The 26,936-nt window shown below is 45.5% G+C and overlaps 1 protein-coding gene across 2 annotated transcripts in view; it reads right to left on the bottom strand.

The window, feature by feature from the left end:
• NCAN (neurocan) overlaps nucleotides 1-26,936 on the bottom strand; it is a 70,324-nt gene that overhangs the window by 7,549 nt on the left and 35,839 nt on the right. Inside the window, exons 9-14 of one of the 2 annotated variants that reach the window (XM_043964432.1) lie at nucleotides 7,856-7,972; nucleotides 5,832-5,945; nucleotides 4,154-4,312; nucleotides 3,594-3,676; nucleotides 2,895-3,039; nucleotides 1,642-1,824 (exon numbers count right to left, since the gene is read on the bottom strand). In XM_043964432.1, coding sequence (XP_043820367.1) covers nucleotides 1,642-1,824; nucleotides 2,895-3,039; nucleotides 3,594-3,676; nucleotides 4,154-4,312; nucleotides 5,832-5,945; nucleotides 7,856-7,972 — 801 coding nt within the window. The remainder of the gene's footprint in view (nucleotides 1-1,641; nucleotides 1,825-2,894; nucleotides 3,040-3,593; nucleotides 3,677-4,153; nucleotides 4,313-5,831; nucleotides 5,946-7,855; nucleotides 7,973-26,936) is intronic. The other variant, XM_043964439.1, reaches the window with a different exon arrangement.

Genomic DNA, 26,936 nt, shown 5'->3' on the forward strand with positions numbered 1-26,936 from the left:
TTGCTTTTGGGAAATTAGGCAAGGTTTTTAAATGACCCAAGCTTTTCTCTGGAACAAAAGCCCATCTTTTCCAAAATAACACTCTTCCAGAGAAGAAGCATGAAGTATGACAGTTTTCCAAGAATTAAAACTGTGGCCACCCCAAGGGCAATGGAGGGGTATGCGGTGTGCTCGAGAGGCTGCAAAGACTCCAAAGAACAGCACAAGAGCAGAGGTTTAAAGCACAGGTGTCAAACATGTGGCCATGGGGCGGCTAGGTGGCGGAGTGGATAGAGCACTGGCCCTGGATTCAGGAGTACCTGAGTTCAAATCCGGCCTCAGACACTTGACACTTACTAGCTGTGTGACCCTGGGCAAGTCACTTAACCCCCATTGCCCCACAAAAAAAAAAAACAAAACCCAAAAAATAAAATAAATAAAACATGTGGCCACATGTGGCCTAGGACACTCCCAAGCATGGCCCGAATCTGATGAAAACGTCATTGGGAGATATTTGACAAAATAAATCAAAACACAGTACAACATAGGGAACGTAACATTTTAAAACTAGGTCCATGTGTGGCCCAGGGGGGTCCTTATGTAGGGATTCACCGTCTCCTTTCTATCTGAGTTCAACATCACTACTTTAAAGCATGTCAAAAGACTGGCAAGGGAGATGAGCAAGTCATGCCTCGGCAAGAGCTGGGGATCACAGGGATCCTAGTTTTAGAGTAAGAAGGGACCCCAAGCCCAAGTCCATCATTTTGAAGATGAGGAAAATGAGGCACAGAAGAGTTAAGTGACTTGGGTAGGGTCACATAGCTAGTAAGCGTGAAAATCAGTATTTGAACTTGGGTCTTCCTGACTCCAGGTGTAGCATGCTATCCATTATATTTTCTAGCTCCTCAATAATAATGATGATAATATTATAATAGCTAATATATATGTATATAATATATATGTATATGTAATAATATATATGTATATGAATAAAGAGAGAGGGAGGAAGGGAGACAGAGACAGAGAGGAGAGGGGAAGAGAACAGAGAGAGACAGAGAAAGAGGAGGAGGAGGAGGGAAACAGAGAGGAGAGAAAGACAGGGAGGAGAGGGAGAGAAGGGCAGAGACAGACAGACTGACAGAGAGAGATACACACATACACAGAGACAGAGAGAAAAAGAGAGACAGAAAGAGCTTGCAAAGAGCTTTAATATATTATCTCATTTGGAGCTCAAACAGCATAGAACTCAGGTGGAAGATTTCTGGGAGGATGCAGGCAAGTCACACAGGAGGAGAAGGTATAGGTGGGGTGGGGTTTGCATAGGTGGTGGGAGTGCCCATATTGAGACTTTAGATTCACTTCCGCATTGATCACTCTTATTGGTATCTCCTAACTGTTTTATTGCAGAGAGAAAATAATGCAGCTTCACAGATGATCAAGACCCAACCCCCCCACACCTTCCTCCCATTGATGTTGGTTTATTCCATTTCCTTTCCCAAGAAATCAAATCAGCAAGCATTTATTAAATACTTGGACTGTTACAGAAAAGCAAATCTGCTCCTCCATGCCTTGCTCAGTCTCCATGGAGGTGACACCATTTGGCAGGCTGGTTAGATGGATTAGGTTAGGGCTGGGGCAGAGGGTGAGGGGGCAGTCACCTACGTTTGGTGCAGACAATTTTGGGCCGGTCCCACTTTCCATTGCTGTGACACTTGATGGTGGCCACGTGGTGCTGCGTGAAGCCCTTGTCACACTGGTAGCGCACACTCGAGTGGATACTGTACTTGGCCTTCCGAGGGCCGACTGGCGAGGCGTTCTCCACCGCTGGAGGGGGGCCACATAGCACTGAGGACACAGGGGCCAGCACCCAGTCAGAATGGGTCAGAGGACAAGCCTGGGGTCAGGTTGGCCCAGAAATGAAAATGCCATGTATCAAAGGGAATGTGGGTATGGGGGTAAGGAGAGAGGACCTCCCTCTGGAACAGGAAGTCTTCCATGGAGAGATAATGAGACCTAGGAAAGACTTCCCTTAGCAGTAGCCTGCTTCCTTCTCTAGGTTTGGTATTTTCTGATAGAAATACAGAAAATGGCAGAATTGAAAGGGACTTTAGAGCATAGAATTTTAGAATGGGGAAGGTATAGACTAGTGGCCCCTAAATAGGGCTAAGATCTTTACTTAAGACCCTTGACCTTAGGAACAGAGAGAAAAATAGAATGCTTGACCTTTGGGTTCATGGACATAAACTAAGCTGTGATTTATATGACATGGTAGATACATATGGAAAATTTGTATCCATACCCACCCATTCCCATGACATGTACCATTGTGTGTATTTGTCCTCTATTGGTCTCAAGATAAGATTCAGCATTTTTATGACAGCCTCCTAATCTCTGTAATCCATCCCATTTGCCCACAACCCATTCCCACTCGCATATGGAAACACTTCTTCACTTTCAACTTGGATTGACTCTGCAGGCTTTTGGAATGCTATGGGAATGGGGTTACTTTATGGTTTGGGTTAACATTTAGAATGATATGGAATACAGTAGGTGGTTGAGCTACATGGCTTTGAAAGTCTTTTCCATTCTAGGATTCAATGACCTTAGAGGTCATCCTGTCTAACCACTCCATTTTGCATTGAAGGAAAGTGACACATACCGAAGGGAAAAGACTTACCCAAGGTCACATAACCAGAAAATGGCAGAGGTAGGATCAGAACCCAAGTTCCATGACCCCCAGGCCAGGATCTCCCTATCTCCTTATATTCCACCATGGGTCATTAGATATTCTCTCTCTTTCTCTCTCTCTCTCTGTCCCTTTGTCTCTCCCCAGCCCCAATACATCCTTCACCACTCTGCCCTACTCCATACCCTCAGCTTCCTAGGGTCTCCATGCTTGGGGAGACTGCTGTTACCTGTGCCTTTCTTACAGACGTAGGGAAGGTTGTAGTTACAGGGGACGTCATTCCATCGGCCACTCTCATGGGCAACCATTACCACGCAGTCCTCCCCACCTGCAAAGAAGTTATCCGGCTGCTTCTCCCGCCAGTTTTCATATTGCTGTTGGGTTAGAGGAAAGGGAAAGTGTCAGCCCTATCTCTAATTTGATGAAGGTGGTAGAGAGAAAAGTTTTTTCTGTTCTTTTTATCTCTTCTGGCTCAGGATTCCTCTCCCCAGGGCACTGCTGGACTTGAGGTCTCCCTGGTCAATGCTTAGCTTTCTGGAGCAGGGAGAGAGCCCATGGCTCTTTCTCTCTCTGTTCCTAGGATTGGAATCAGGACCAACTCAGGGGAATAGTCTCCATTAGGAATTTTAGCTCTCAAAGGGACCTTGGACAGCATCTAATTCAATACTTTCATTTTATAGATAAGGAAACTGGGAGGGAAGTGATTTGTACAAGGTCATACAGCAAGTTAGTGGCAATTAAGACTGAAACCCATGTCTTTTGACCCCCAGCCTCTTCCCCATACACCTCAAATCTCTTCTGCTACCCTATATTAGTTCTACCTCTCAAGGGAGCCTCAGACTCAACCCTCCTCCCTCTACCAAGGGCCAAGTCAGGGGACCAGACCTCACTATATCCCTGCCACTGACTTCTCCCTTCTTCAGCTCACCAGGCCTGTGTTGTCTGTCCACTGGAAATCCCTCTCCACAATCCGGTCATTCAATCCAATCCAGGTGTTCTCATGTCCAAAGCCTGAGGAGGGAAATGCCCCAGCCCAGGGGGTTGGGGAAGTTGGCCATCACTGGGGATCTAGGCCGGTGGGATCCCCCTCCTCCCACCATCCCCAAGGGGGGTAGACTAGAGGCCACTGGAAATTCCACCACCCGAGGAGAGTCTGTGCTGAGACCACTGATGGCCATACCCCACATCTGACAGCAACTGTCCCAGGGGCCCAGGGTCCTTGGATTCAACCACAGTGATAACAACAACTGACACTTTTATAAAACTTTTAGGTTTACAAAGCACTCTTCTCATAGTCCTATGAAGCAAAAGTATAAATGTCCTCCTCATTTTATAGCCAAAGAAACTGAAGCTCAGACAGAGGCAGTGATTGGCTCAGTGTCACACGGCTGATGAGTGCCTTGGATATGGCTGGGCCTTCCCAACCTGACTCTCCATCTCCTAGGATCCACCCATGTCCCTCCCAACCCTGATGTCCCAGGCCAGTACTATTGATGAAGCTGTGTTCTTCGGGGGAGTGGACGCTGGTGAGGTGGCCAGCTCGGCGGCGGCAGTCTCTCTCTGCATCCTCCCAGGCCCGGCGGTGGGCAAAGTACCGATAGCAATGTCCCTGGAATTTGTGCCAACTGTGGTCACAGCCTTCTGTGTCTAGGGCCAGAACGGGGGGGGGGGTGATACTTAGAATCCCTGAATTGGGAACTCCTATTCTTTCACCTCTATGACCTCACCCAACCAATCTACCCACTTACCCACCTACACAAAGCTTGAGTGCCAAGGAGCCAAGGCACTGTTCCAAATGATCAGCAATTACTGGGATTGCCAGACCTACGTCCCACCCTCCTCCAGCACCCCAGGGCTCTGCTCCCTCCAGCCATTCCATCCCCGCTCAATGGCCCAGAGAAGTCTGGGAGCTTAAAGTACTGACTTCCTCTTGCTGGCATATTTTTAGCATCTGGGGATCGCTGAATGGGAGGGAGTCATAGATCAAAAGATCTGGAGAAGGTCATCACTAGAAGAGCATCAAGCAACTTCCTCATTTTACTGAGGGGAAGTCTGAAGTTCAGGTAGGGTGAGGGACTTTTCCAAGGTCACACAGGTAGCTAAGGACAGATCTAGAACTAAAAACCAGGTTCCTTGACTTTTATTCCAGAGCTCTTTCCACTGTATCATATCGCCTCTTTTTTGGACTAGGACATGGGGTCATAGCTACCTTCTTTTTTTTTTTTTTTTTTTTTTTTTTGGGGGGGCAATTGGGGTTAAATGACTTGCCCAGGGTCACACTGCTAGTAAGTGTTAAGTGTCTGAGGTCAGATTTCAACTCAGGTCCTCCTGACTCCAGGGCTGGTGCTCCATAGCTACCTTCTTAAAAGAGGTCCGTCTAGGGGCAGCTAGGTGGTGCAGTGGATAGAGCACCGGCCCTGGAGTCAGGAGTACCTGAGTTCAAATTCAGCCTCAGACACTTAACACTTACTAGCTGTGTGACCCTGGGCAAGTCACTTAACCCCAATTGCCTCACTAAAAAACAAAACAAAACAAAACAAAAACCCCAAAAGAGGTCCATCTTTCCCTACATGCAGGAGCTAGAAACACGGACTCATCTAATTGATTGCCTTCTGAGCCCCATGTCCTTACTAAACTTTCAACCTGGTTCCTTGAGAATTGATCTTCTTCCCTGGCCTCCCCAGCCCTTTCATTAAACTCTCACCCTCCTCATCAGTGAACCTTTATCTCTCTACCCGCTGTACCCCTTCAAGGAACCCACTTCCCTCTCAGTGACCCACCCTCACTTCATTGTGTCAGAGAGAAACGGAGATGCTCAAAGGGAAACTATTCGGGGTTCAGAACTCGCTCCCATTTTGGGGCCATTGCCCTTTCCTTCCTCCCTGACAGCCTCCCTGGGTTACTCTTTCTCCTCCTTTATACTGAGCCAGAGGCAATGGTCACCCTGGGAATATGATCTCCTTGGCTATAGTGGGTAGAATTAGCTTCAGGTTGTTTTCAGTGAGGTCTAGGGTGGCAATAGATGGGACAGGGCACATGGAATTGTACCCCTTTTGGAGAGGGTCCGAGAAACCAGGGAGAAGAGCGGTGTGCCCAGGAGAGAACAGGCAAAGAGTCCTGGGTCCTGGCCTGGCCTGGTAGAATGGGAAGGAAGAAATGATCTCACCTTTATCACAGATGCTCCCGCCATAGCTGGGCAGACACAGGCAAATGAAGGAGTTGACTTCATCGATGCAAGTGCCCCCATTTAGGCAAGGGCTTGACAGGCAGTCATCAATATCTGGGGAGGAGATGGCGCCGGGTTCAAAGGGCAGCCTCCTTTCCTCCCTCAAGCCTCCTCCCCCACTTCCCTTCAGCTCCCGGTTTCTGAGCCAAAAGCAGAGACCATGACCCTGCAATCCATCCCCTCCCCCCTGGGTGGCTTTCCAGCAGATGGAGAAGGCAGCTTCGTCAGCAATTAGCATTAATTAGGGCCCCACAAGAGCTGCCACAAATAAGCAGGCTCTGAGCATGGGGAGGGAGGGGGTGTGGGCAGGAAAGAGAAGGAGGGGCCGATGCAGGCTCCAGGCAGAGGAGTAGAGTTTGATTACTGCACCCCCTCCTCTGCTGCCCCCAATCCTCCCCAACTCTCCAGCCTTGAGGCAGGAGCCAGCTTATGTGAAGAATCCTAAAACCACAGACTGTTAGCACCTGAAGGAAACTGGAAGACCATCTCCTCCAATCCCATCATTGTACGGATGGGGAAACTGAGATCCAGGGAGGGACTTACCCCAGCCCAGCCCAGGGTGGGGAGAGGGCCAGGCTCCCTCCCAGTCCTGCCAGGAACAGGCTCCAGGGTCAAGAATCTGGAGAACAAGGCACAATTCTTTCCCTACACCCCCTCACAGAAAAGGCCAACAAGTCAGGCCTTCATCCTTCTCACTGTTCTCCTTTTGTGGTCCCGGCTGGTTTTCCTTGGAGATGTGGCAGGACTGAGCTGGAGCCTCACTGCTCAATAAGGTTGATTTTGTCCAGGTCTGTTGAGTCAGCGTGGGACGGAGGAAAAGAGGGCTGGACTTAGAGTCAGAGGATCCGGGTTCAAATCCTATCTACCTGATCCACAGCAAGCCCTTCCCCTCCCTAGGCCTCAACGAAGTTCTCTTCCATCACTAGACTTATGATCTGATAACACCACTTGGGATAGCCGCAGCTCCATCTTCCCTTGGGCCCTGAGTGCCCAACCTCATGAAGCAGTGGAAAGGGCAATGGGATCATAGCTCTAGCGCTGGAAGGGGCCTTAGGAATGATCAAGTCTAACTTCTTCGCTTTTCAGAAGAGGAAACTGAGGCCCATAGAGAGGAAATGACTTCCTCAAGGTCATACAGAAAGGAAAGGGCAAAATTAGGATTTGACCCCGGGTCCTTCTTGACACCAAATCTCATGCTCTTTTTTGTGTACCACGCTGCCTCTCAGAAGACTGGAGTATCAATTCAAACTCTGCTTTTGGTTTTGTCTTTGTTTTTTACTCCCTGTAGGACTTTGGGCAAGGCCCATCCCCACTTGATTTCCTCATCTATAAAATGAGAAAATTGGATTAGATTAAATCTCTAAGGTTTCTCCCAATGCCCAATTCTGCAGTCCCTAAAACCACCGTGTTATTTGCGTCCAGTGTTGTTCTGGAGCCAGGGCTTTTGAGAGCCAATTATTACATTTTCAGCGTCAGTATCAACACCTCAGAAATCAGTAAACACTACAAATCAGGGCTTGGTTATTGTTTTGTTGATGGTCTAGATTTAAGAAAGTGATGAAAAAGGTTGATTATGCAGATTATACTGAAAAATGTGTTGTTATACATCCTCACCCCCCCCAAAAAAGCTGATTGTTAAATGTTTGCCAACACACCCCTGTCTGCAGTTGAACTCTTCCTTATCTTCGTGGTCCTTATACATGTTGGTGGATTAAGCTCAGAGACAGCTGGGATGCAGAGGAGAGCCCTGATCTGAGCATCCACATCCTGGTCTATCCTTTAACATGCCATGTTTGTGAGCAAGGCTTCCTTTCTCTGGGCCTCAGCCTCTTCAAAAAGATCCTTTCCTGGCTCTAAGGGTCTGTGGTTCTCCAGTTCACTTGACTGGCTCCCCCTCAGACTGCACATAGGCTCCAGGGTACAGGATGGCAGAGGGGGAGGAGTTTCAAGGGCGGGGGACTCACCAATCTCACAGTTCTCTCCTGTGAAGCCCTGGTCACAGCTGCAGCCGTAGGTGGTATGGTTGGCTTGACATGTGCCACCATGAAGACAGGGGTTGTTCTCACAGGGGTCAGCTGGAGCTGTAAGAGAGAAACTTGCGGGTAAGCAGAAGGTACCTGCTTGCCCACCTCAGTCACCCCCAATGCTGGCTGCTTGTCCAGAATGAATTCTCAGAATGTGCTGATGGTGGTGGAGGGAGATGAGCTGAGTCTTAATGGGATAACTCGGTGGGACCACTCTGTCTGCAAGTCTACTTCTCTCCCCCACACTCTATGAATGACTTTCTCCTCTTCCCAATAGAACTGATCAACAAGGTTTTAAAAAGCACCCACTGTGTGCTAGGCATTGTGCTAGGTGTGGGGGATGCAACAAAGCAATCCCTGCCATTAAGAAGTTTATGTTCGATGAGACAGGGGTTTGGTCCAAGGTTAAGAAAGGTAGTGGTGAAAGAAAGAAAGAAAGAAAGAAAGAAAGAAAGAAAGAAAGAAAGAAAGAAAGAAAGAAAGAAAGAAAGAAAGGAAAGGGGGCAGCTAGGTGGCACAGTGGATGAAGCACCAGCCCTGAATTTAGGAGGACCTGAGTCCAAATCCGGTCTCAGACACTTAACACTTACTATCTGTGTGACCCTGGGCAAGTCACTTAACCCTCATTTCCCCGCCAAAGAAAGGAAGGAAGAAAGAAAGAAAAAGAGAAAGAAGGTAGTGATGATGATGGTGATTGTTCTTTTACATTTTCAGTTAACAGGCATTCTCTCTCTCTCTCTCTCTCTCTGCCTCTCCCTCTCTCTCTTCCTCTCTGTCTCTCTTTTTCTCTGTCCTTCTCTTACTCCTCCCCTCCCCCATTGAAAAGAAAAAGAAAGCACTTATAACCTTGTAAAGATAACAAACCCTTGTAACTCACGTAGTTAAGCAAAACAAATTTTCTTGGAAGACTCCAAACATACCCTGCTCTGAGATGAACTCCCCTTTCCAGAAGAGCACCCCCACCCCTATTCCCAAAACTCCCACCCACCGTTTTTGACCGATACTCCTCTTTTTCCCTGGGGAAAAACTTCCCAACTCTGTTTTGCTTAGATTCCAGTAAACAAAATTATCATTGTCACTGGCACCATTGTAAATGACAACACAACTGTCATTTAAATGGTATTTTAAAGGTTTGCAAAGAACTCTAAAGCAATAATCTCATTACAGCTTCCCTGCTATCCTGTGAGGATGGATGCTGCAGTGATTATTATGCTCATTTTACAGATGGGGAAAATGGAGGCAGGCTCCAAAGTCAAATCTCGTGGGAATGTTAATGGAGGTCATCTTTCTCTGCTTTCCTCTGCTCTCTCCCACCCCAGCCAACCGTCAGACAATCAGGCACTGGGGGTGCGGGGGTAGGGAGGAGGGGGGTCCTGTTCACTGGTATCTTTTTTTTTTTTAGGGCAATGGGGGTTAAGTGACTTGCCCAGGGTCACACAGCTAGTTTAGTGTCAAGTGTCTGAGGTCGGATTTGAACTCAGGTACTACTGACTCCAGCGCTGGTGTTTTATCCACTATGCCACCTAGCTGCCCCCTGGGCAAAAAGATAGTCAGAAACTATCATCTCTGAAGTTGGCCTTGCAGGAAGAAAGGTTCCTTCTCTTAGGATGCCTGCTGGGACGTGTATGTGGCCAATATTCTGTGTCAGGCTACATGGTCATGGGCCTGTGGCCTGTGGTCCCAAGGATGGGACCAGACCTCTCTCTGGGGTTTGGCAGAAAGGATTCGGAGACTCCACTAGGATGGTGATGACCCATCCTGGGCGAGGTGGGTTTAGGGAGAACTGTTGCAGCCCTGCCCCCATACATACATACATACATACACGCACATACAATCCCACTGTCACAATAACACCTAGCTCAACAGGTCAGGGGGCCCTTAGAACAATAGAATTCAGAGGAACTGTAGAATGTACCATGTCAGAGCTATGAGGGACCTGAGCAAAAAGAACCTTGGAATTGGGGTCCTTTTCTCTCCCAGCTATGCCTGAAGCAGCGACTGCAAGCCTGGGTGACAGTGGAACGAGGCAGGATTCCTTATCCAGCCCTTACTAGGTAGTTCTGGCCTCCTTCCTTGACTTCCCTGATTTGCTCCTTGCCTCTTTCCCACATATCTGGTCCTGTCTGCTCCCCTCCCCCATTGTCCACACTCCTCCCAGTAGGGGTAGACTGCTCTTCCCCCAAATCAATCCAGTGGCCTGCTCTCCTGTTGCCCCCCCCCAATCTGGGCTCCCAATGCTGCCTCTCCTTCTGCAGGAGGCAAAGACCCCACAGATGCCTCAGCAGATGGCATGAGCCTGGGCATCAATTACTCCTCCTCTAATTAGTTGACTGACTTTAAGCCATCTCTCCCCCAGGGTGGGATCAGCATCCTGGCCTGGCCCGAGGAGCATCTAGGCAGAAGGGAGGGAGGAGGAACCCAGCCCCCAACAGCTTAGTCCCTTCATATTAGGGAAACATGTTTGCCTAGCACCTTTGGACTGAGTGGGGAAAAAGTTGGACTGGATAGTCATGGAGAGAGAGTGTGAGATAACTGTGACCCCCACCCCCAGAACCCTCTCCTGGGACATGCTGGACCGAGCTTGTCCCCTTCCTAAGGACAGGGCCTTGCCTTTCTGCTGTCAGGATAGGACTGTGTGGGGTATAAGGCAGAGCTGACCCTCTCCAGCACAGAGGGGTGGGCAGAGGTACAGAAGGTTCTGTAACTTGCCCAGGGCCCTGTTTTCTCTCAGGAGCTCAGCCAAGAACACACAAGCCCTATTTCTCTTCCCTTTCATTCTGTTATTATGATAAAAATGGAGACTGTTAAGAAAATAGATTCCAAAGTCAGGCATGGCTCAGCCTGGTCCCTCTTCCCCAGGGATTCAGAGGGACAGGAGGAAGAGGAAGCAGGTGATCATGAGCAGTCTATTGGCTGTGCCCCCCAGCTCCCATTAGCAGAGATAGAGGGGCAACTATGGAGGATCTTTAGGCTTTCCCTGATCCCCTGATTTGGAGTACAGCTAGACAGTAATAATGCTAGCTTTTTTTTCTCAATAATGATAGCTTTGGGGGCAGCTAGGTGGCGCAGTGGATAGAGCACCGGCCCTGGAATCAGGAGTACCTGAGTTCAAATCCAGTCTCAGACACTTAACACTTACTAGCTGTGTGACCCTGGGCAAGTCACTTAACCCCAAATGCCTCACTAAAAAAAAATAATAATAATGATAGCTTTTACAAAGCATTTTAAGCTTTGCAAAACTCACTCATATCTTATCTCATTTGATTCCTACAAGATCCCTGGGAGGTAGGTGCTATTATTATACCCATTTTATAGAAAAGGAAACTGAGGCTGAGAAAGGTTAAGTGACTTGTATAGGGTCACACAGCCAGTAAGTGTCTGAGGTAGAATTTGAACTCAGGTCTTCCTGACTCCAAGTTCAGCATTCTTATCCCCTAGAGTACTATCCAGAGGTTCATGTTATTGTGTAAGTGCCTAGGTGACAGGGTGAGGGTATGGGGCCTGTGACTGAAAAGGTAAAGCTGTAGGTGTGACGGAACACTTGGCCGCATGTTTGTGAGGTTGAGAGTGTGTATGACGGGGGCAGCTAGGTGGCGCAGTGGATAGAGTACTGGCCCTGGATTCAGGAGGACCTGAGTTCAAATCCAGCCTCAGACACTTGACACTTACTGGCTGTGTGACCCTGGGTAAGTCACTTAACCCCAATTGCCTCACCAAAAAAAAAAAAAAAAGAGAGAGTGTGTATGACGGACCCTCTAGGTGACTGTGTGACCACTTGATGAATTTTGGCAAGCTTGTATGAGAATCTAGTCCATCCCCTTTTTTCAAATGAAGAGCCTGAGGCTCAGGAGAAGGGACTTGCTCAAGGTCACACAGGCAGGCAAGATTCAAACTTGGCTCTTCAGCCTCTGGATCCAGTGACTTATCCAAGATATCATATTGCCATCTATCTCTGGTCAAAGATAACTAACTCTAGGGCAAGGGCTCTTAACCCGGATTTCACCTTGAACAAGGGCAACCATGACATCTTGATTTCAATTTAATTGGTTTCGTTTGTATTCCTAAGGATTTTGGCTTATGCATTTAAAAACATGATTCTCAAATTGCTTACATCTCAGGGAGTGGGGAGGTGAGGGAGGGAAGGGAGGAAATTTGGAACTCAACATTTTCAAAAAATGAATGTTAAAAATTGTCTTATATGGGGCGGCTAGGTGGCGCAGTGGATAAAGCACCGGCCCTGGATTCAGGAGGACCTGAGTTCAAATCCGGCCTCAGACACTTAACACTTACTAGCTGTGTGACCCTGGGCAAGTCACTTAACCCCAATTGCCTCACTAAAAAAAAAAAAAAATTGTCTTATATGTAATTACTGGGGGTGGGGGAGGGGGATAAAATATTATTAAAAGAAACAAACATGACTGTGAGAAGAGAGCCAGAGGCTTCTCTAGACTGACTGCCCCTGGGCTCCAAGGAAAAGGTTAAGAGCCCCTACTCCAGGGACACAGCACCCCACCCCTCCACCAAGCACCAGCAGGCTGGAGAGAATCCTGCTCATGGGGCCTCGTGCTCATGCATGCTGCTGCCCAAGTGTGTGTGTGTGTGTGTGTGTGTGGCCGTGTCTGGTCTGCGTCTGGCAAGCATGGGCCCCTGTGGGCGGCTCATGGAGCCGCCCTCTCTCACCAGCCCACGGAACTGCGGTGACTCAAGCGCTCTTTCCAGCGCCGATTACTATTTTCAAATTCATTTGCATTTCTGCCAGGAGAGACTGTCTGCAGCTCTCCCAGTTGCTTCACACCCGTCCCCCATATTAAGTTTCCTTCCATCCCACCAGCAGTGAGGCCAAGAGACTGCTTTTTCCTCCCTGTGCCATGATGGCTCAGCAGGGAGACTAGCCACTCTGGAGTGCTGGGTCTCTGAGATCCTCTCTCTGCCCTAAACGTTCCATGTTCTATGTTCTAAGGCCTTATTTTCTATCTTCTATGGCCCCTTCCAATGCTGACATTCTGTGTTCTAAGGTCCCTCTGAGCTCTGATATTTCATGTTCTAAGGTCTCTCTGAGCTCTGATATTCTGTGTCCCTCCCAGCTGTCATATTCTATGTTCTGCGGTTCCTCTCTGATTTGACATTCTATATGTTAATGATCTTCCCACCTCTGACATTCTATGTTCTAGAGTCCTCCCAGCTCTGACATTCTGTATTCTAACTTCTCTCCCAGCTCTGACATTCTGTGTTCTAGGGTCCCTTCCAACTCTGACATTCTGTGTTCCAGGGTACCTCCCAGCTCTGACATTCTGTGTTCTAAGTTCTCTCCCAGCTCTGACATTCTGTGTTCTAGGGTCCCTCCCAGCTCTGACATTCTGTGTTCTAAGGACTCTTATAGCTCTGACAGTCTATATCCCAACAGTCCACCTAGCTCTGACATTCTGTTTTCTAAGGGCCCTTCCAGCTCTGACATTGTATTCTAAGGACCCTTCCAGCTCTAACAGTCTATATATCCCAACAGCCACCCAGCTCTCACATTGTGTTCTCCTTACTAAAGCTCATCCCTCTACCCACGCCTTTGGTTGGACTCCTTCCTACTTCCTCAAGGGCCTCATTCCAGAGCTCTGCAGTCTTTGCTACTGTTGACCACTCCCTTTCACCCATCCTTCTGCTGTTTCTCCTTCTACTTCTTGAACTTCCATCAGTGAGTATGTTTCCCAAAGATCTGTCCTGGACCTCTTTTTTTAAATTTAATTTTTTGTTTGTTTTTAAAAATTATTATTATTTCTGTTTTTTCCTTTTTTAAAAATTTCCAGGGCCTCTTCTTTCTAGACTTTCCCCTTTTTCAATCTCATTCATTCCCACAGCTTGGACCACCACCTCTTTGCCAGATGATTCCCTAATCTCAATCTTTCATCTCAGGGGAGCTCCAGACTTTCCTCTCCAACAACCTTCAAGAAGTAGCTATAGGGGCAGCTAGGTGGTGCAGCAGATAGAGCACCAGCCCTGGAGTCAGGAGGACCTGAGTTCAAATCCCGCCTCAGACACTTAACACTTACTAGCTGTGTGACCTTAGGCAAGTCACTTAATCCCAATTGCCTCACTAAAAAAAAAAAAAAAAAAAAGTACCTATATAGGTGTCCCATAAGTACTACAAACTCAGCATGTCCAAAACTGAGCTCATCACCTTCCTCCTTAGACTTGCTCCTTCTAATCTGACAGATTCTGGGAGTAGCACCCCAATTCCCGCCCCCGTTCAACCAGTATCCTATATTTATAACTTTAGAGTTATCTTTAACTATTTGTTCTCTATCACCTTGGGCAAGCCACTTAAGTTGTCCGGGTCTCAGTTTCCTCTCCTGTAAAGTGAGTGTGTTGGATTAATTATTTCTAAATTCCCTTCTAGTTCAAAACCTGAGACCAATGTGCTTTCATAGTCAATCAGTTATTAAGCCATAGCATTTATTAAGAGCCTATCGGGGGCAGCTAGGTGGCGCAGTGGATAGAGCACTGGCCCTGGAGTCAGGAATACCTGAGTTCAAATCTGGCCTCAGACACTTAACACTAGCTATGTGACTGTCACTTAACCCCAATTGCCTCACTAAAAAAAAAAAAAAAAAAAGAGCCTATGGTATACATAGCTCTATGCTTGTCCTGGGAAAGATGCAAAATTTAGCTAAGATACAATACCTGCTCTTATGGAGAATGCAGGCTAGTAGGGGGTAAGACAGGTAGCTATCTATATTATACCATAGGGCTGATAATTTCATTAGAGAGTTACAAAACAAAGTGCTATGTGAAATTTGAAGAAGTCTTCCAAAGTAGGGAAGACTTCTTGGAAGAGGTAGATTTTTGTATTGGCTTTTAAAAGAAGTTGGGGAAAGTTGGGGAGGAGGGATGCATGAAGCCTGAGAAGTAGACTGGGCAGAAGCATGGAAGCCTAGGAGTGCATGGCACACTTTGGGATTTTTATTTTTGGGAGGGGTAGTGTCATAAACTTGTAGAGTTTGGCTATAGCAAAGAGTGTGTGTGGAGAGGAATAATTCATGGCAAGGATGTTAAAATCCCTTTTAGAGGTTCTTGAATTCAAAGAGTTTGACTTTTAATCAAAGGCAATAGGGAACCACAGAAAAGTTTTCAACAAAGGAATGCTGTAACTTGAAATATGCATTAAAACAAAATTCCTTACAGAAGGATGAAAGATTAGCTGGAAGGGGGAAAAGTAGAAGTGTTAAAACTTATTAGGAGGCAATGGGGATGCTCTAGGATGGCGGGTGGCTATGGGAATAGAAGAGAGAAAAGGGATGCAAGTGATGTTGGAGAGATGGAATTGATGGGATCTGGTAACTGATTGGAGGTGAGGCAAAGGGAAGTGTAAATGATAACCTCAGGATTAGGGACATACAAGACCAAATGAACAGTAGTTTCACTGATGGAAATAATTTGGAAGAAGAGCAGGTTCAGGAGGAAACATGAAGAGCTCATCTTTGAGCATGTTGAATTTGAGGTGTTAGTGAGACATCAAGGTGGAGATTATCCTATACTGTCAGTCGGAAATGTGGGTCTGGACTTCAGAAGGGAGGTTAGGACTAGAGACATATTATAGATTAGGTAGGCATAGCAGAGAGGTGGTCATTGAAGATATAGGAAAGAATGTGATTGCCAAGGGACACTGTTTAGAGGAAGGAAAAAAGGTCAAGGTAGGGGCAGCTAGGTGGCACAGAGGATAAAGCACTGGCCCTGGATTCAGGAGGACCTGAGTTCAAATCCGGCCTCAGACACTTGACACTTACTAGCTGTGTGACCCCGGGCAAGTCACTTAACCCCCATTGCCCCACAAAAAAAAAAAAAAGGTCAAGAACAGGCCTTTGGTGAAAGGCCGCATTAATGGGTCTGGAAAAAGGAGGAAGAAAACAATGGAAATGAAGTGGGAGTAGACAGAGAGGTGGGAGGAGAACCAGGAGAATGTACTGCTTCTGACTGTAATTTTTTTTTTTTTGCAAACTGATTCTTCTTTCACAACATGACTAATTTGGAAATATGTTTTACATGATTATACATATATAACCTATACTAAATTGCATACAGTCTTAGGGAGAGGAAAAAGTAAGGGAGGGAAGGAGAAAATTTGAAACTCAAAATTTTATAAAAGATGAATGTTAAAAATGGTTTTTACATGTAACTGGAAAAAAACAAAACACTATTTAAAAGAGAATGTGCTACTTCTGAAGGCAAAGACAGAGTGAGTATTCAGTCAGAGGGGATGCTCCAAAAAGTGTAAAAAATTGCAGAGAATTCAGGGAATGATGAGGCTTGGAAAAAAGCCCATTGGATCTGATGGATAAAAGTCACTGGTGACTTTAGAGGGAGGCGTTTTAGCATCCTATCTAGATGGGGGTTTTTTTTTGTTTGTTTGGTTGGGGATTTTTGTGGGATAATGAGGGTTAAGTGACTTGTCCAGGGTCACACAGCTAGTGTCAAGTGTCTGAGTCTGGATTTGAACTCAGGTCTTTCTGAATTCGAGGCCTGTGCTTTATCCACTGTGCCACCTAGCTACCCCCTCTAACAAGATGTTACAACTCATCTAGTACCTATGTTATAACTTCTGAACACAGAAGTTGCTTAATGGATATTTGGTGAATTAACTGAATGAATGATTTAAGGTCCCTTTTGGCACTAATATTTCATTTTCTAGGTTTTAAGACGATTCAACATTCTAACATTCTATGTTCTACAGTCCCTTCCAACTCTGCTATTTTTTAATGCTCTAATTTTTGGTCAGATTCTAGCCTCTTCCCCAAACAATTCATTACCACGGGGACCACCTCCTACTTAATTTTCCTGCCTGTGATGTGCATGGAACATTTGGTCCAGCTGGACTACAGGAGTGTTGGACTGGAATTCCAGAGCTTTAGGTCTTGTGACCCATTCACCCCCAGGAAACTGAAGGAGGCGAGAGAAGGGAGAGGCAGAAGGAGGAACTATCTGTCTACTGACCCCTAGGGAGAGTAGCATTTAGACATTGTCAGTGTTCTGACCCACCACTGAATGATTTATGCCCAGAGCTATTCTTAACAGGAAAGTGTGACTGTCATCTCTCTGCACAAGCCTGAAGCCTGAGAGATGAAGATTGGTGTGTGTGTGTGTGTGAGAGAGATAGAGAGAGACAGAGAGAGACAGAGAGACAGAGAGAGATAGAGAGAGAGACAGAGACAGAGAGGAGGTGAGGGGGAAGGGAAAACTTGGTTCTGTTCATGGTATCAGAGAGCATGCCTAGAAGAAATGTGGTTGTCTCTAGCTTGAGGGACAAACATGTCTCCATCCCTGGGAAGCTCCTGGTCTGAGAGGGTGATGCAGCCCCTGCCCTCAGGGAGTCCCTGGTCTAAGGGGTGGGCCCAGGCCCTGCCCTCATGGAGTCAGGTTAGATGGATAACTTAAGAGGCATGACCTCTGCTCCCAGGGAATCTGCACTAGGAGGGAAAGAAAGAGAGGAGGATTCCTGGGGGCTGCAGACTCAAAGTCAGAGCGCTAGGTAGCATTCCTGGAGGAATAGCTATCGAGATAGGAAGATACAGGCCCGGCCCTTGGTGAGCTTAAGGATTTACCCGCCAAGCCCCTCCCCTCCCCCAATCCTGGGTAGGGGGAGGTGTGAAAGCTTGAAATAAGAGCATATTGGAGGCTTTAATGAAGATTAACTGAGCCCTCATTCTAGGTTGAGGGGGGTAGGAAGGGAGAGAACTTTACCATGCTTGTCCAAGCTTAGTGCCAAGATTCCCCTACGGTTGCCATGCCAACAGAGAGAGGCTGCCTGCTGGCTCGGGGAAAGTGGAGGGAGGGGTGGTTGAGCTGTGGTTTTGAGCAATCGGTTCTCTTTCTCCAACAGGTCCTTGTCCCAAGCATAAGCCTGTGAGATGAGCAGTGGTCAAAAGGCCCCTGGACGCTTGGCTGTGGGGCCCATCATCCGGGAATGGGTGAGATTTCCAGGGGCTCAGAGTGCTGATGGTTTTGGTACTAGGAGATGGCCATCACCCCTTGGGGGACAGGGAGAGGTGGAATAGGTGATACCATCTATCCCATTCTGGAAGTGTACTTTCCCAGCTGAAGCGAAATGGCCCCAGTAACTGCCAACTTGGAGGAGGGAGTAGGTGGGTGCAGGTGGTGCTTGTAGGCAGAATGAGAACTAGTGGGAAGAGGGGCAGGAGAAGATAACAGATACAGATCGGGCTTCATAACGACAAGAACTTTCTAACAGAGCTGCTCAAGAATAGAATGTTCAGATGAACTATTACCCCAAACTCTGAAAGAACTGGCAGGTGTGACTGCTGAGCTGACGCCAGTGACCTTTGAAAGGTAGCAAAGGCGTGCCACAGGACTAAAGAAGAGCAAACGTTTCAATTCTCCAAAAACAGAAGACAATCCAGTCTGCAAACTATAGGGCATGTCAACAAGGAGTTTAACAAAGTCAGAAAAAGTTTTCAGATAACAGCAGTTGTGCCTCAGATAAACTTCATTGGTGCGTGATCCTACCAATGTGCCTTGGGAATGAGAAGGAAGGATGTGTGCTAGGTGATTATACAGTTAGGGGGCTTTGGAAATGGCTCCAAAGAGCAGTTAATAATGGGTCAATGTTAACTTGGAGGCAGGTCTCAAGGGAAGTGTGGTAGGGATCTGTCTTATGTAGTGTGCCGACTGCATCGTAACCAATGACTTAAATGAAGGCAGATGATTATTGGACAATAGGTCTGGAGCTAGAAAAAGTTTTAGAGGTCCTCTAGTCCAGCCATTTTACAGGTGAGGGCCAGAGAAAGGTCACACAGCTATCATCAACAGCATGGTTATGAAATTTGCAGAAAGGAGAACTGACCTGGTGGAAGACAAAGACGGGATTGAAAAAGACCTTAACAATCTATAACCATGGGCATTAATACCAAAGTTCTCCAGGGAGAATTTACCACAATTACCACTAGTGAGAATAACAAAGGACTTGGGATCTTGCTTCCAGCAAATATAGAGACCAAGGAGAATTTCTCAATTAGCTGCAAAGGGTTTGTCTTTTTGTCAGAGGCAAGCTGTCCGATCAACGAGCATTTATTAAGCACCTACTATGTACCAGGCATTGTGCTGGGGGTACCCTGGGGATACAAAGACAAAAAACAGTCTCTGATCTCAAGGAACTTGCAATCTAATGGGGGAAACAAGCTGTAAGCAACTATGTACAAACAAGATATATGAAGAATAAATTATAGATAAACTTGGAGGGAAGGAACTAAAATTAAGGATCAGGAAAGGCTTTTTGTAGATGGGATTTTAGTTGAGACTTGAAGGAAGTCAGGAGATGGAGATGAGAAGGGGAAGCTTTTTAGGCATGGGAGATAGCCAGTGAAAATGCCTAGAGTAGGGAGAGGAATGTATTGTTTGAGCAAGAGCAAGAAGGCCATTGTCACTGGATAGTAGAGTAGATGGAGACGGGGAAGGAATAAGGTAGAAGACTGGAAAGAAGGAAGAAGCCAGAATATGAAGGGTTTTGAAGGTCAGAGGATCTTCTATTTGACTCTGGAAGTGATAAGGAAACATTGCAATTTACTAAACAATGGGTTGCCAGGATCAGACTTGCACTTCAGGTGCAAAGATATTTTTTTGAGTTCCAAATTTTTCTTCCATGCTCCCTTCCTTCCCCTCTCCTGAAGCCAGCAAGCAATCTGATATAGGTTATACATTACAATCATGTTAAACATATTTCCACATTAGTCATGTTGTAAGAGAAGAATCAGAACAAAAGGAAAAAAAACACAAGAAAGAATAAACAATGACAAAAAAGCAACAACAAAAGTGAAAATATAATGCTTCAATCTGCTTTCAGACTCCATAGTTTTTGTTTTTTTTAACGTGGAAAGTATTTTCCATCATGAGTCTTTTGGCATTGTCTTGGATCATTGCATTGCTGAGAAGAGTCAAGTCTATCACAGTTGATCATCACACAAAGACTTGTACTTTAGGGAAATCAATTTGACATCTGAATGGAGGATGGACTGGAGTGAGGAAGAAAAAAAATAATGAGTCTAGTTTTGGAGCATCCAGTTCAATGTCTATTAGGTAATGGGATATTAGAGAATGGCAGTCAGGACAGAGGTTAGCTAGAGTTGGCCATCTGTGAATCATCAGCATCAGCCCAGGATAGAGCTTTGGAGGACACGCTAGTTAGTGGGCATGACCTAGACTAAGACCCAGGAAAGAAAATTGACAAGGAGTGGTCCAAGAAGAGAACCAGGACAAAACAGTAACACAAAACCTTAGAGAGAAGAGAATATCAAAATGAGGTTATTGACAGTATCAAAGGCTGCAGAAAGGTCAAGAAGAATGATGATTGAGAAAAGGCCATTGGATTTGGCAATTAAAAAAATCACTGGTAAGGGGACTTTCAGTTGAATGATGAGAACAGAAGCCAGACTTCAGAAAGTTAAGAAGAGAGTGAGAAGAAAGGAAGCAGAGCATTGTAGACGGCCTTCCCAAGAAGTTTAGCCACAAAAGAGGGGAAAGATATAGAAAAATATAGCAGGGATGGATCAAGTGAGGGTTTCTTGAAAATGGGGGAAACATGAGCATGTTTATAGGGAAGCAGCCAGACAAAAGACAGATTGAAGAGACTGAAAGAGTGGGGATGATATAGGGGGTATAAAGAATTGTCATTTGATGTTTTTATGCCTTGGCACGAACTGGCCTGGGGCTCCGCAAACTGCACGGTGCTCCACCCACTGGTTGTAGCTGTTGCCATGGCGCTGGCATCTCACGTTATCACCACTTACTGATGCCTACATGGGCCTGGCAAAATTATAATGATTGGAAGCCTAGTGAGGGCAGTCATGTGACTGTCAGAGCAGCCAGACAATTGGTTGGGGGCTGTGTGGGGTTTCAGGGAACGGGGAGAAGTTGCCATTCTAGCTGGAAGCTGGAAGGCAACAGGAGTGGGGCTGTGTATTCTCAGCTGATTCCTGGTCGGTGGTATTTTTTCAGGTAGTATAATTTCCCTTTCCCCATTTTATTTCCTTTCCCTTGATCCTACTGATCCTGTTTGTGTGTTTTTTTTAAGTTCGTTCTTGTTAAAATAAATCCTGTTCTGTTTTGAGGGAGGCTGCTGATCTCCTTCCTTGCCCCAATATTGCAGCAAGCCGCTTAGCTAACACTCCCCAATTAAAAATTGGTCCCCACAGGGGCAATCTGTTGGAGAAGACAGGATGGAATGGCTCATTCATGAATGTAGAGAGATGTGAGACAGGTGACAGAAGAGATAATGGCAGAAGACATTTGAGTGGTGTGAGATGAGGAAGGGAGAAGAGGGAGCTTCTTCTAGAATGGCCTTCAGTGAAATATGCAAGGCTCTTACCTGAGTGCGGTGGGGTAGGTGAGGGAAGTGATGGGAAGTTTGAGGATGGATTAGAAGGTTTGGAAAAGTGACTTGATGAGTGGGATAATGAGTCAATTAGGGGGCTATAAAAGGATTGCCTGGCCTTAGTAGAGACTAGTTGAGATTATGTCACAAATTTGTTGTGGACCCAGACAGCATAGTTTTGTGATTTTTCTATCCCTCTGTTCAGCAACACATAAGAAAGAGTTATGGTGGGAGTAATCCAGGGCCGAGATTCACGGATGGGTCAAGATAGCAAATGGAGGAGAGATAGTACAGGGTTCATGGTTTGAAAAAGACCTGAGGGGGTGGAAATAGGGCAGCTAGGTGGTGCAGTGGATAGAGCACTGGCCCTGGATTCAGGAGGACCTGAGTTCAAATCTGGTCTCAGACACTTAACACTTACTAGCTGTGTGACCCTGGGCAAGTCACTTAACCCCAATTGCCTCACCCCCCCAAAAAAAAAAGAAAAGAAAAAGACCTGAGGGGTGAAGGGATCGGAGGTCATTGTAAGGACAAAGACAAGACCAAGAAGGAGGCACAATAACAACAAACTGTGATGGGGTAAGAGTTATTTCAGAGTTCATTAGCATGGAAGACAAATGATTGTTACCTATGCTCAAAGTGCAGCTTGGTTTTTGTCCTGAAAGAGAATGTAAAGGGGTTTGGAGAATGCCCCTCTGATTTTCAGGTTATCAGGAAGAACGAAGTGTTTCTATAAAAACCAAAAGAAGGACTTCAACATAAAAGCAAAGAACAAAGATGATGTGGAGAGGCAGAGGGGAATCCTGGCTGGTGTCAAGAGATGGAAGGATGGAAGAATGTGACACAGAAAAGAAAAGGAAGAAGGACCACAGAACACTTGGACCAAAGTAATAGATATGAAGCTCTTCCCAAAGATGAGGGAAGTAGACCTGATGAGATACTCACCCTCTAAAGAATCATTAGGTATAGCCCCCAGTAAGAGATCTGCCAGTAAGGGTCAGAAGATAAACAGAATAATAATGGGGGCTGGTGACTCCCAGCTGAGAGACATCAAATCATAGATTTGGAGGTAGAAGGGATCTCAGAAACTATTTTGACCAACTTCCTCATTTTGCAAATGTGGAAACAGAAGCCAAGGGAGGTTAAGTGACTCATTCACGGTCATACATGTAGTAAGTTGCTGAATAAGGACTTGAACCCAGATCTTCTGACTCCAAAATATGACATCCTTTGGCAAATAGTAAGTGCTTAGTAAGTGATAGAGACTTTCCCAAGACCTGTCAAACCTCATGCTATTTACTACCTGATTCTGGCGACTGACACAGGCACAATGATTTTACCAGAAGGATCTTAGAAAGCATTGCTGGGGATTACGTAACACAAATGGTGTTTACCTTCATGGTCCTAATCAAAGGCAAGGATTTCAGAAGAGAAAGGCAGATTTGGAAAGTAAACAGCCAGTTAAGAAGATGGCATCTAAGAACAAGATTTGGATTTCTGGAGCACAGCTTACAAATTAGAAATAAGCTCCTGGTCAGAAACAAGTGATTTAACAAGGGTTGGTAAGAGTGCATTTCCCTGTTGCCTGAAACTCTGATCAAAAGGACTTTAAGCTGAAAAGGAGGGGGAGGGATAATACTATAATGGGGAAGAAAAGGAATAGAGCTGCCCAGATATTTGTAGGAGATAAAATTAAGAAAGGAGCTACCAATAAAAACCATAGCCTCAGATGTCCATATTCAAAATACAAAGTGGTTTTTAAAAAAGTAAGATAATGGGACAGCTAGGTGGCGCAGTGGATAGAGCGCCGGCCCTGGAGTCAGGAGGACCTGAGTTCAAATCCGACCTCAGACATTTAACACTTACTAGCTGTGTGACCCTGGGCAAGTCGCTTAACCCCAATTGCCTCACCAAAAACAACAAAAAAAAGTATGATAAGCTAGAGATTCTAATGCAAGAGGGAAAATTTGACCTCATAGGTATCACTGAGATTTGGTGATAATGAGAACCGTACCTGAAATATAGCTCTAAAAGGGGAAATGTTATTGAAAAGGAACAGAATAGGTAAAAGGAATGATATAGTAACTGTACATTCAGAAGGTACTGTATATTCATGTGAAGAAGTCTAGGAAGTAGAAAGGGTAAGCAAGCATGGGGCAAAGCATTTGAGTGAATAGCAACAGAAGAGACAGCATCATATGGACAGAGAAAGAAAAGAGATGAAACATCAGAAAACAGATCACAAATCTGGGACAGTGGCACAAACTTGGCCATCAATTATCCAAACATCTGCTTGAGTTCTCTTTTTGCCGAGAGCACAACAGCTATTAAATTCTTGGCTTGCCATAATGCTAATTTCATCCTTCAAAAGATGGAGGAGTTAGGAGGGAGAGGTTCTATTCTGGACCTGATCCTCTATAATCAGGAGGGACTTAGGTGCTGAAGTAGCAAGGAAGGGAGCCCTGGGGGAGAGGGACCACTGTGTCTTAGAATTTTATAATAAAGAAGGAAAGAAAAGTTGGGCAGAATTTGATGTGCACCCTTGAAACTCCTTAAAAGGATTCAAAGAGCTAGGACCCCATGGACTAAAATTCTACTGGAAAAGTCGTTGCAGGAGGGATGAGAAACTCAAAAAATGAAATTCTGAAGATACAAAGAGATACCATTCTGAGGAGACAGAAAAAAGGATGACCGGTGTGGGGACACAGGAAATTCATTGACCTACTTGGATTGTTAAAATACACACCAAGAAGATGAAGACAAGGACAGGTAACGGAGGATGAATACAAAATGGCGTTGTGATCCTATAAGACCACCGATAGGAGTGCTAAAGTGCTAAAAGCAGCTGAGAGGCTGCTGGGGAAAGCTAAAGACTTTTAAAAGAGTTTGGGGGGGGTTGGTTTTTTTTTTTCTCTTGGCTATATTGGGAATAAAGGAGATTAAAGAAAAGATGTGACCGTTGTTCAGAGGGGAAAGGATGAAAATAATAGGCTACTGTGAGAAGGCAGAGCTGCCCAATCCTTATTTGGCTTCTGTTTGTTCTGCCAGGGAGAATGCTCTTTGGACTGGAAAGGGCAGAACAAAAAATGACTAATACAGAGTTAATCCTCAAGATAACTAAAGAGATAGTAGGATCTTAGATTAAGAACTAAGAGGGATCTTAGGGGTCATATAGTACAACACCCTTGCTTTACAGAGGAAGAAACTGAGGCCCAGAGAGGTTGCAACTGGCCCAAGGACACACAGATAGTAAATGCCCAAACTTTACCTCAGGTCCTCTGACTTCCAAATCCAAGTCTTTTTCCATTCCACCAGGCTCCTAAGTCAGCTAGCTGTCCTTGAAAAATCCAGTCCCTCAGGCCTTGATGGATGAAGTACAGCCCGGTACAGAGAGAACAAGAGGGTGTGATTGCTGAGTCACTGTCAGTAATTTATGAAAAATCTTAGAGAGCAGAAGAGGACTGGACAAGGACAAAGGTTGTCCTAATTTATGAAAGTAGGGAAAGCAGAATCTAAAAACTGCCAGCAGGTTGAGTTTGACTTCTCTATCTTATAAATTCTAGAACATATTACTAAAAGGATGAAGAATGATCATCTTGAAAAGGAGGTGGTGATCCCTGAGACAACAGAATTTCATTCAGAACTGGTCCTGCCAGATTAGCCTCATTCCCCTTTAATTTTTTCCCTAGTTACTCTATCAGTAACCCCCTAACTCAATAAACTCCAGGGATTCCCTATCACCCTCCAGGATCAAATATAAAATTTCCTTTTCATCCTTCAAAGCCTGCTATAACCTGGTCGGCTTCTACTTTTCAAGTCCTCTTTTGTCTTATGTAGTTTTCATTTATGATTTCTTGAAACATAGCTCTAGAAAACTAGGCTTTGATAAAAATCCATTGGAATTCAAATGGAGCTACTTGATTGTGCCTTTAAACCCAAATCACTTCAGCTCTCACTGGCCAATAATAGGTCCCAGCCTAAGCCTCACTTGCTCATTGTTTGGGTTTTGATGGCTCAGAGTGAGTATAAATAGCAATTATTTCTGTTCTGGCCAAAAACTCTGAGCGTCCACCCCTCCCCTATAGATTGTTTTGTGAAGGCAAACCAGGACATCTTTTGCCTCAATTCTTACCTAGCCTTTAACTACTGAATGGGTGTTGCCTAAAACAAATTGGGACCTGGGAAAGACCTTGGTTTAAAAAGGCCAAGGTCTCCCATTGCATCAGGCACTATTGCCAGTCGTTCTGACCTGTGTCTTGTCACTGGACTCCAATGACTCTGGAGGATAGAGTGAGGCTTGTGACTTTGCACAGCCCTACCTCACTTAAATCCAATTCACTTGCAAGTCAAGACATCCCCCCTCCTGATGTCATTGGTCCTCTTGCAGAACAAAGGACAAAGAACAATGATACTCTATACTCCTCCATGCATTCTTCAGTCCAAAGACACTGGCCTCCTGGCTTTTCCTCACACAAGACACTCTATTTCCAGACTCCTGAGTGTTTTCCTTAGCTGTTTATCATGTCTAGAATTCTCTCCCTCTTCATCTCCACCTCCTGACTTCCTTGGCTTCCTTCAAGTCCTGGCTAAAATCCCACATTCTTCAAGAAGCTTTTCTTGGGGCAGCTAGGTGGCGCAGTGGACAGAGCACTGGCCCTGGAGTCAGGAGGACCTGAGTTCAAATCCAGCCTCAGACACTTAACACTTACTAGCTGTGTGACCCTGGGCAAGTCACTTAACCCCCATTGCCTCACCAAACAAACAAACAAACAAACAAAAAAAAAAAACGCACAAAAAACCCCAACAAAACAAGAAGCTTTTCCTGATTCCCCCTAATGTCAGTGCCTTCCCTCTGTTGATTACTCCAGTTTATCCTATACATAGCTTGTCTGTACATAGTTGTTTTAATATTGTTTCCCCCTTTATTTAGACTGTGAGCTCCTTGACAGCAGGAATTGCTTTTTTGCCTTTCTTCGTATCTCCAGTGCTTAGTACAATGCCTGGTGCTTAATAAATACCTTTTGATAGATCAGGGAAATGTTGTAGATAACTATATTTTAGTAAAGCATTTGCTGAAACCTCTCAGGTGGACAAGATGGAGAGATGTGGGATGGATAATACTGTAGTCACATGGACATGCTGCTGAATAAAGGTGGAGAATATATGAAACTATATTAACTGGGTCCAATACAACTTGATGTGACATAATCTAAAATGGGCCCTCACTGTTGCAAGGCAATCCTTTTACACTTCCCTGATCAATTCACTAGCCCAGTTAATACAGAGGTCTTCCAAACTTTTTAAAACCTCTTCAAAACTCCCTTGGCTCTTCTCTTTCCACCCTCTTATCTGAGAATTTTCCTCATATATTACTGAAAAAAATTGAAGCCATTTGTTGATATCTCCCTCTTCTCCCCTTCTCCTCATCTCACATTATCCAGATGACCTCTGTCATTATCGATTTAGTCACCTCTGCTGATGATTCTCATATCTTTTTGTCCAGCCCTAATCTCTCTGCTGACCTTCCATATCATATCTCCAATTACCTATTGGATATCTCAAACTAGATGTCCTGTAGACACCTTAAACTCAACATGTCCACAATTGAATTCATTATCTTTTCCCCTAAACCATCCCCCATCACTGTTTTGT

Source organism: Dromiciops gliroides, chromosome 1, assembly GCF_019393635.1.
Source record: "Dromiciops gliroides isolate mDroGli1 chromosome 1, mDroGli1.pri, whole genome shotgun sequence".
NCBI lineage: Eukaryota > Metazoa > Chordata > Mammalia > Microbiotheria > Microbiotheriidae > Dromiciops > Dromiciops gliroides.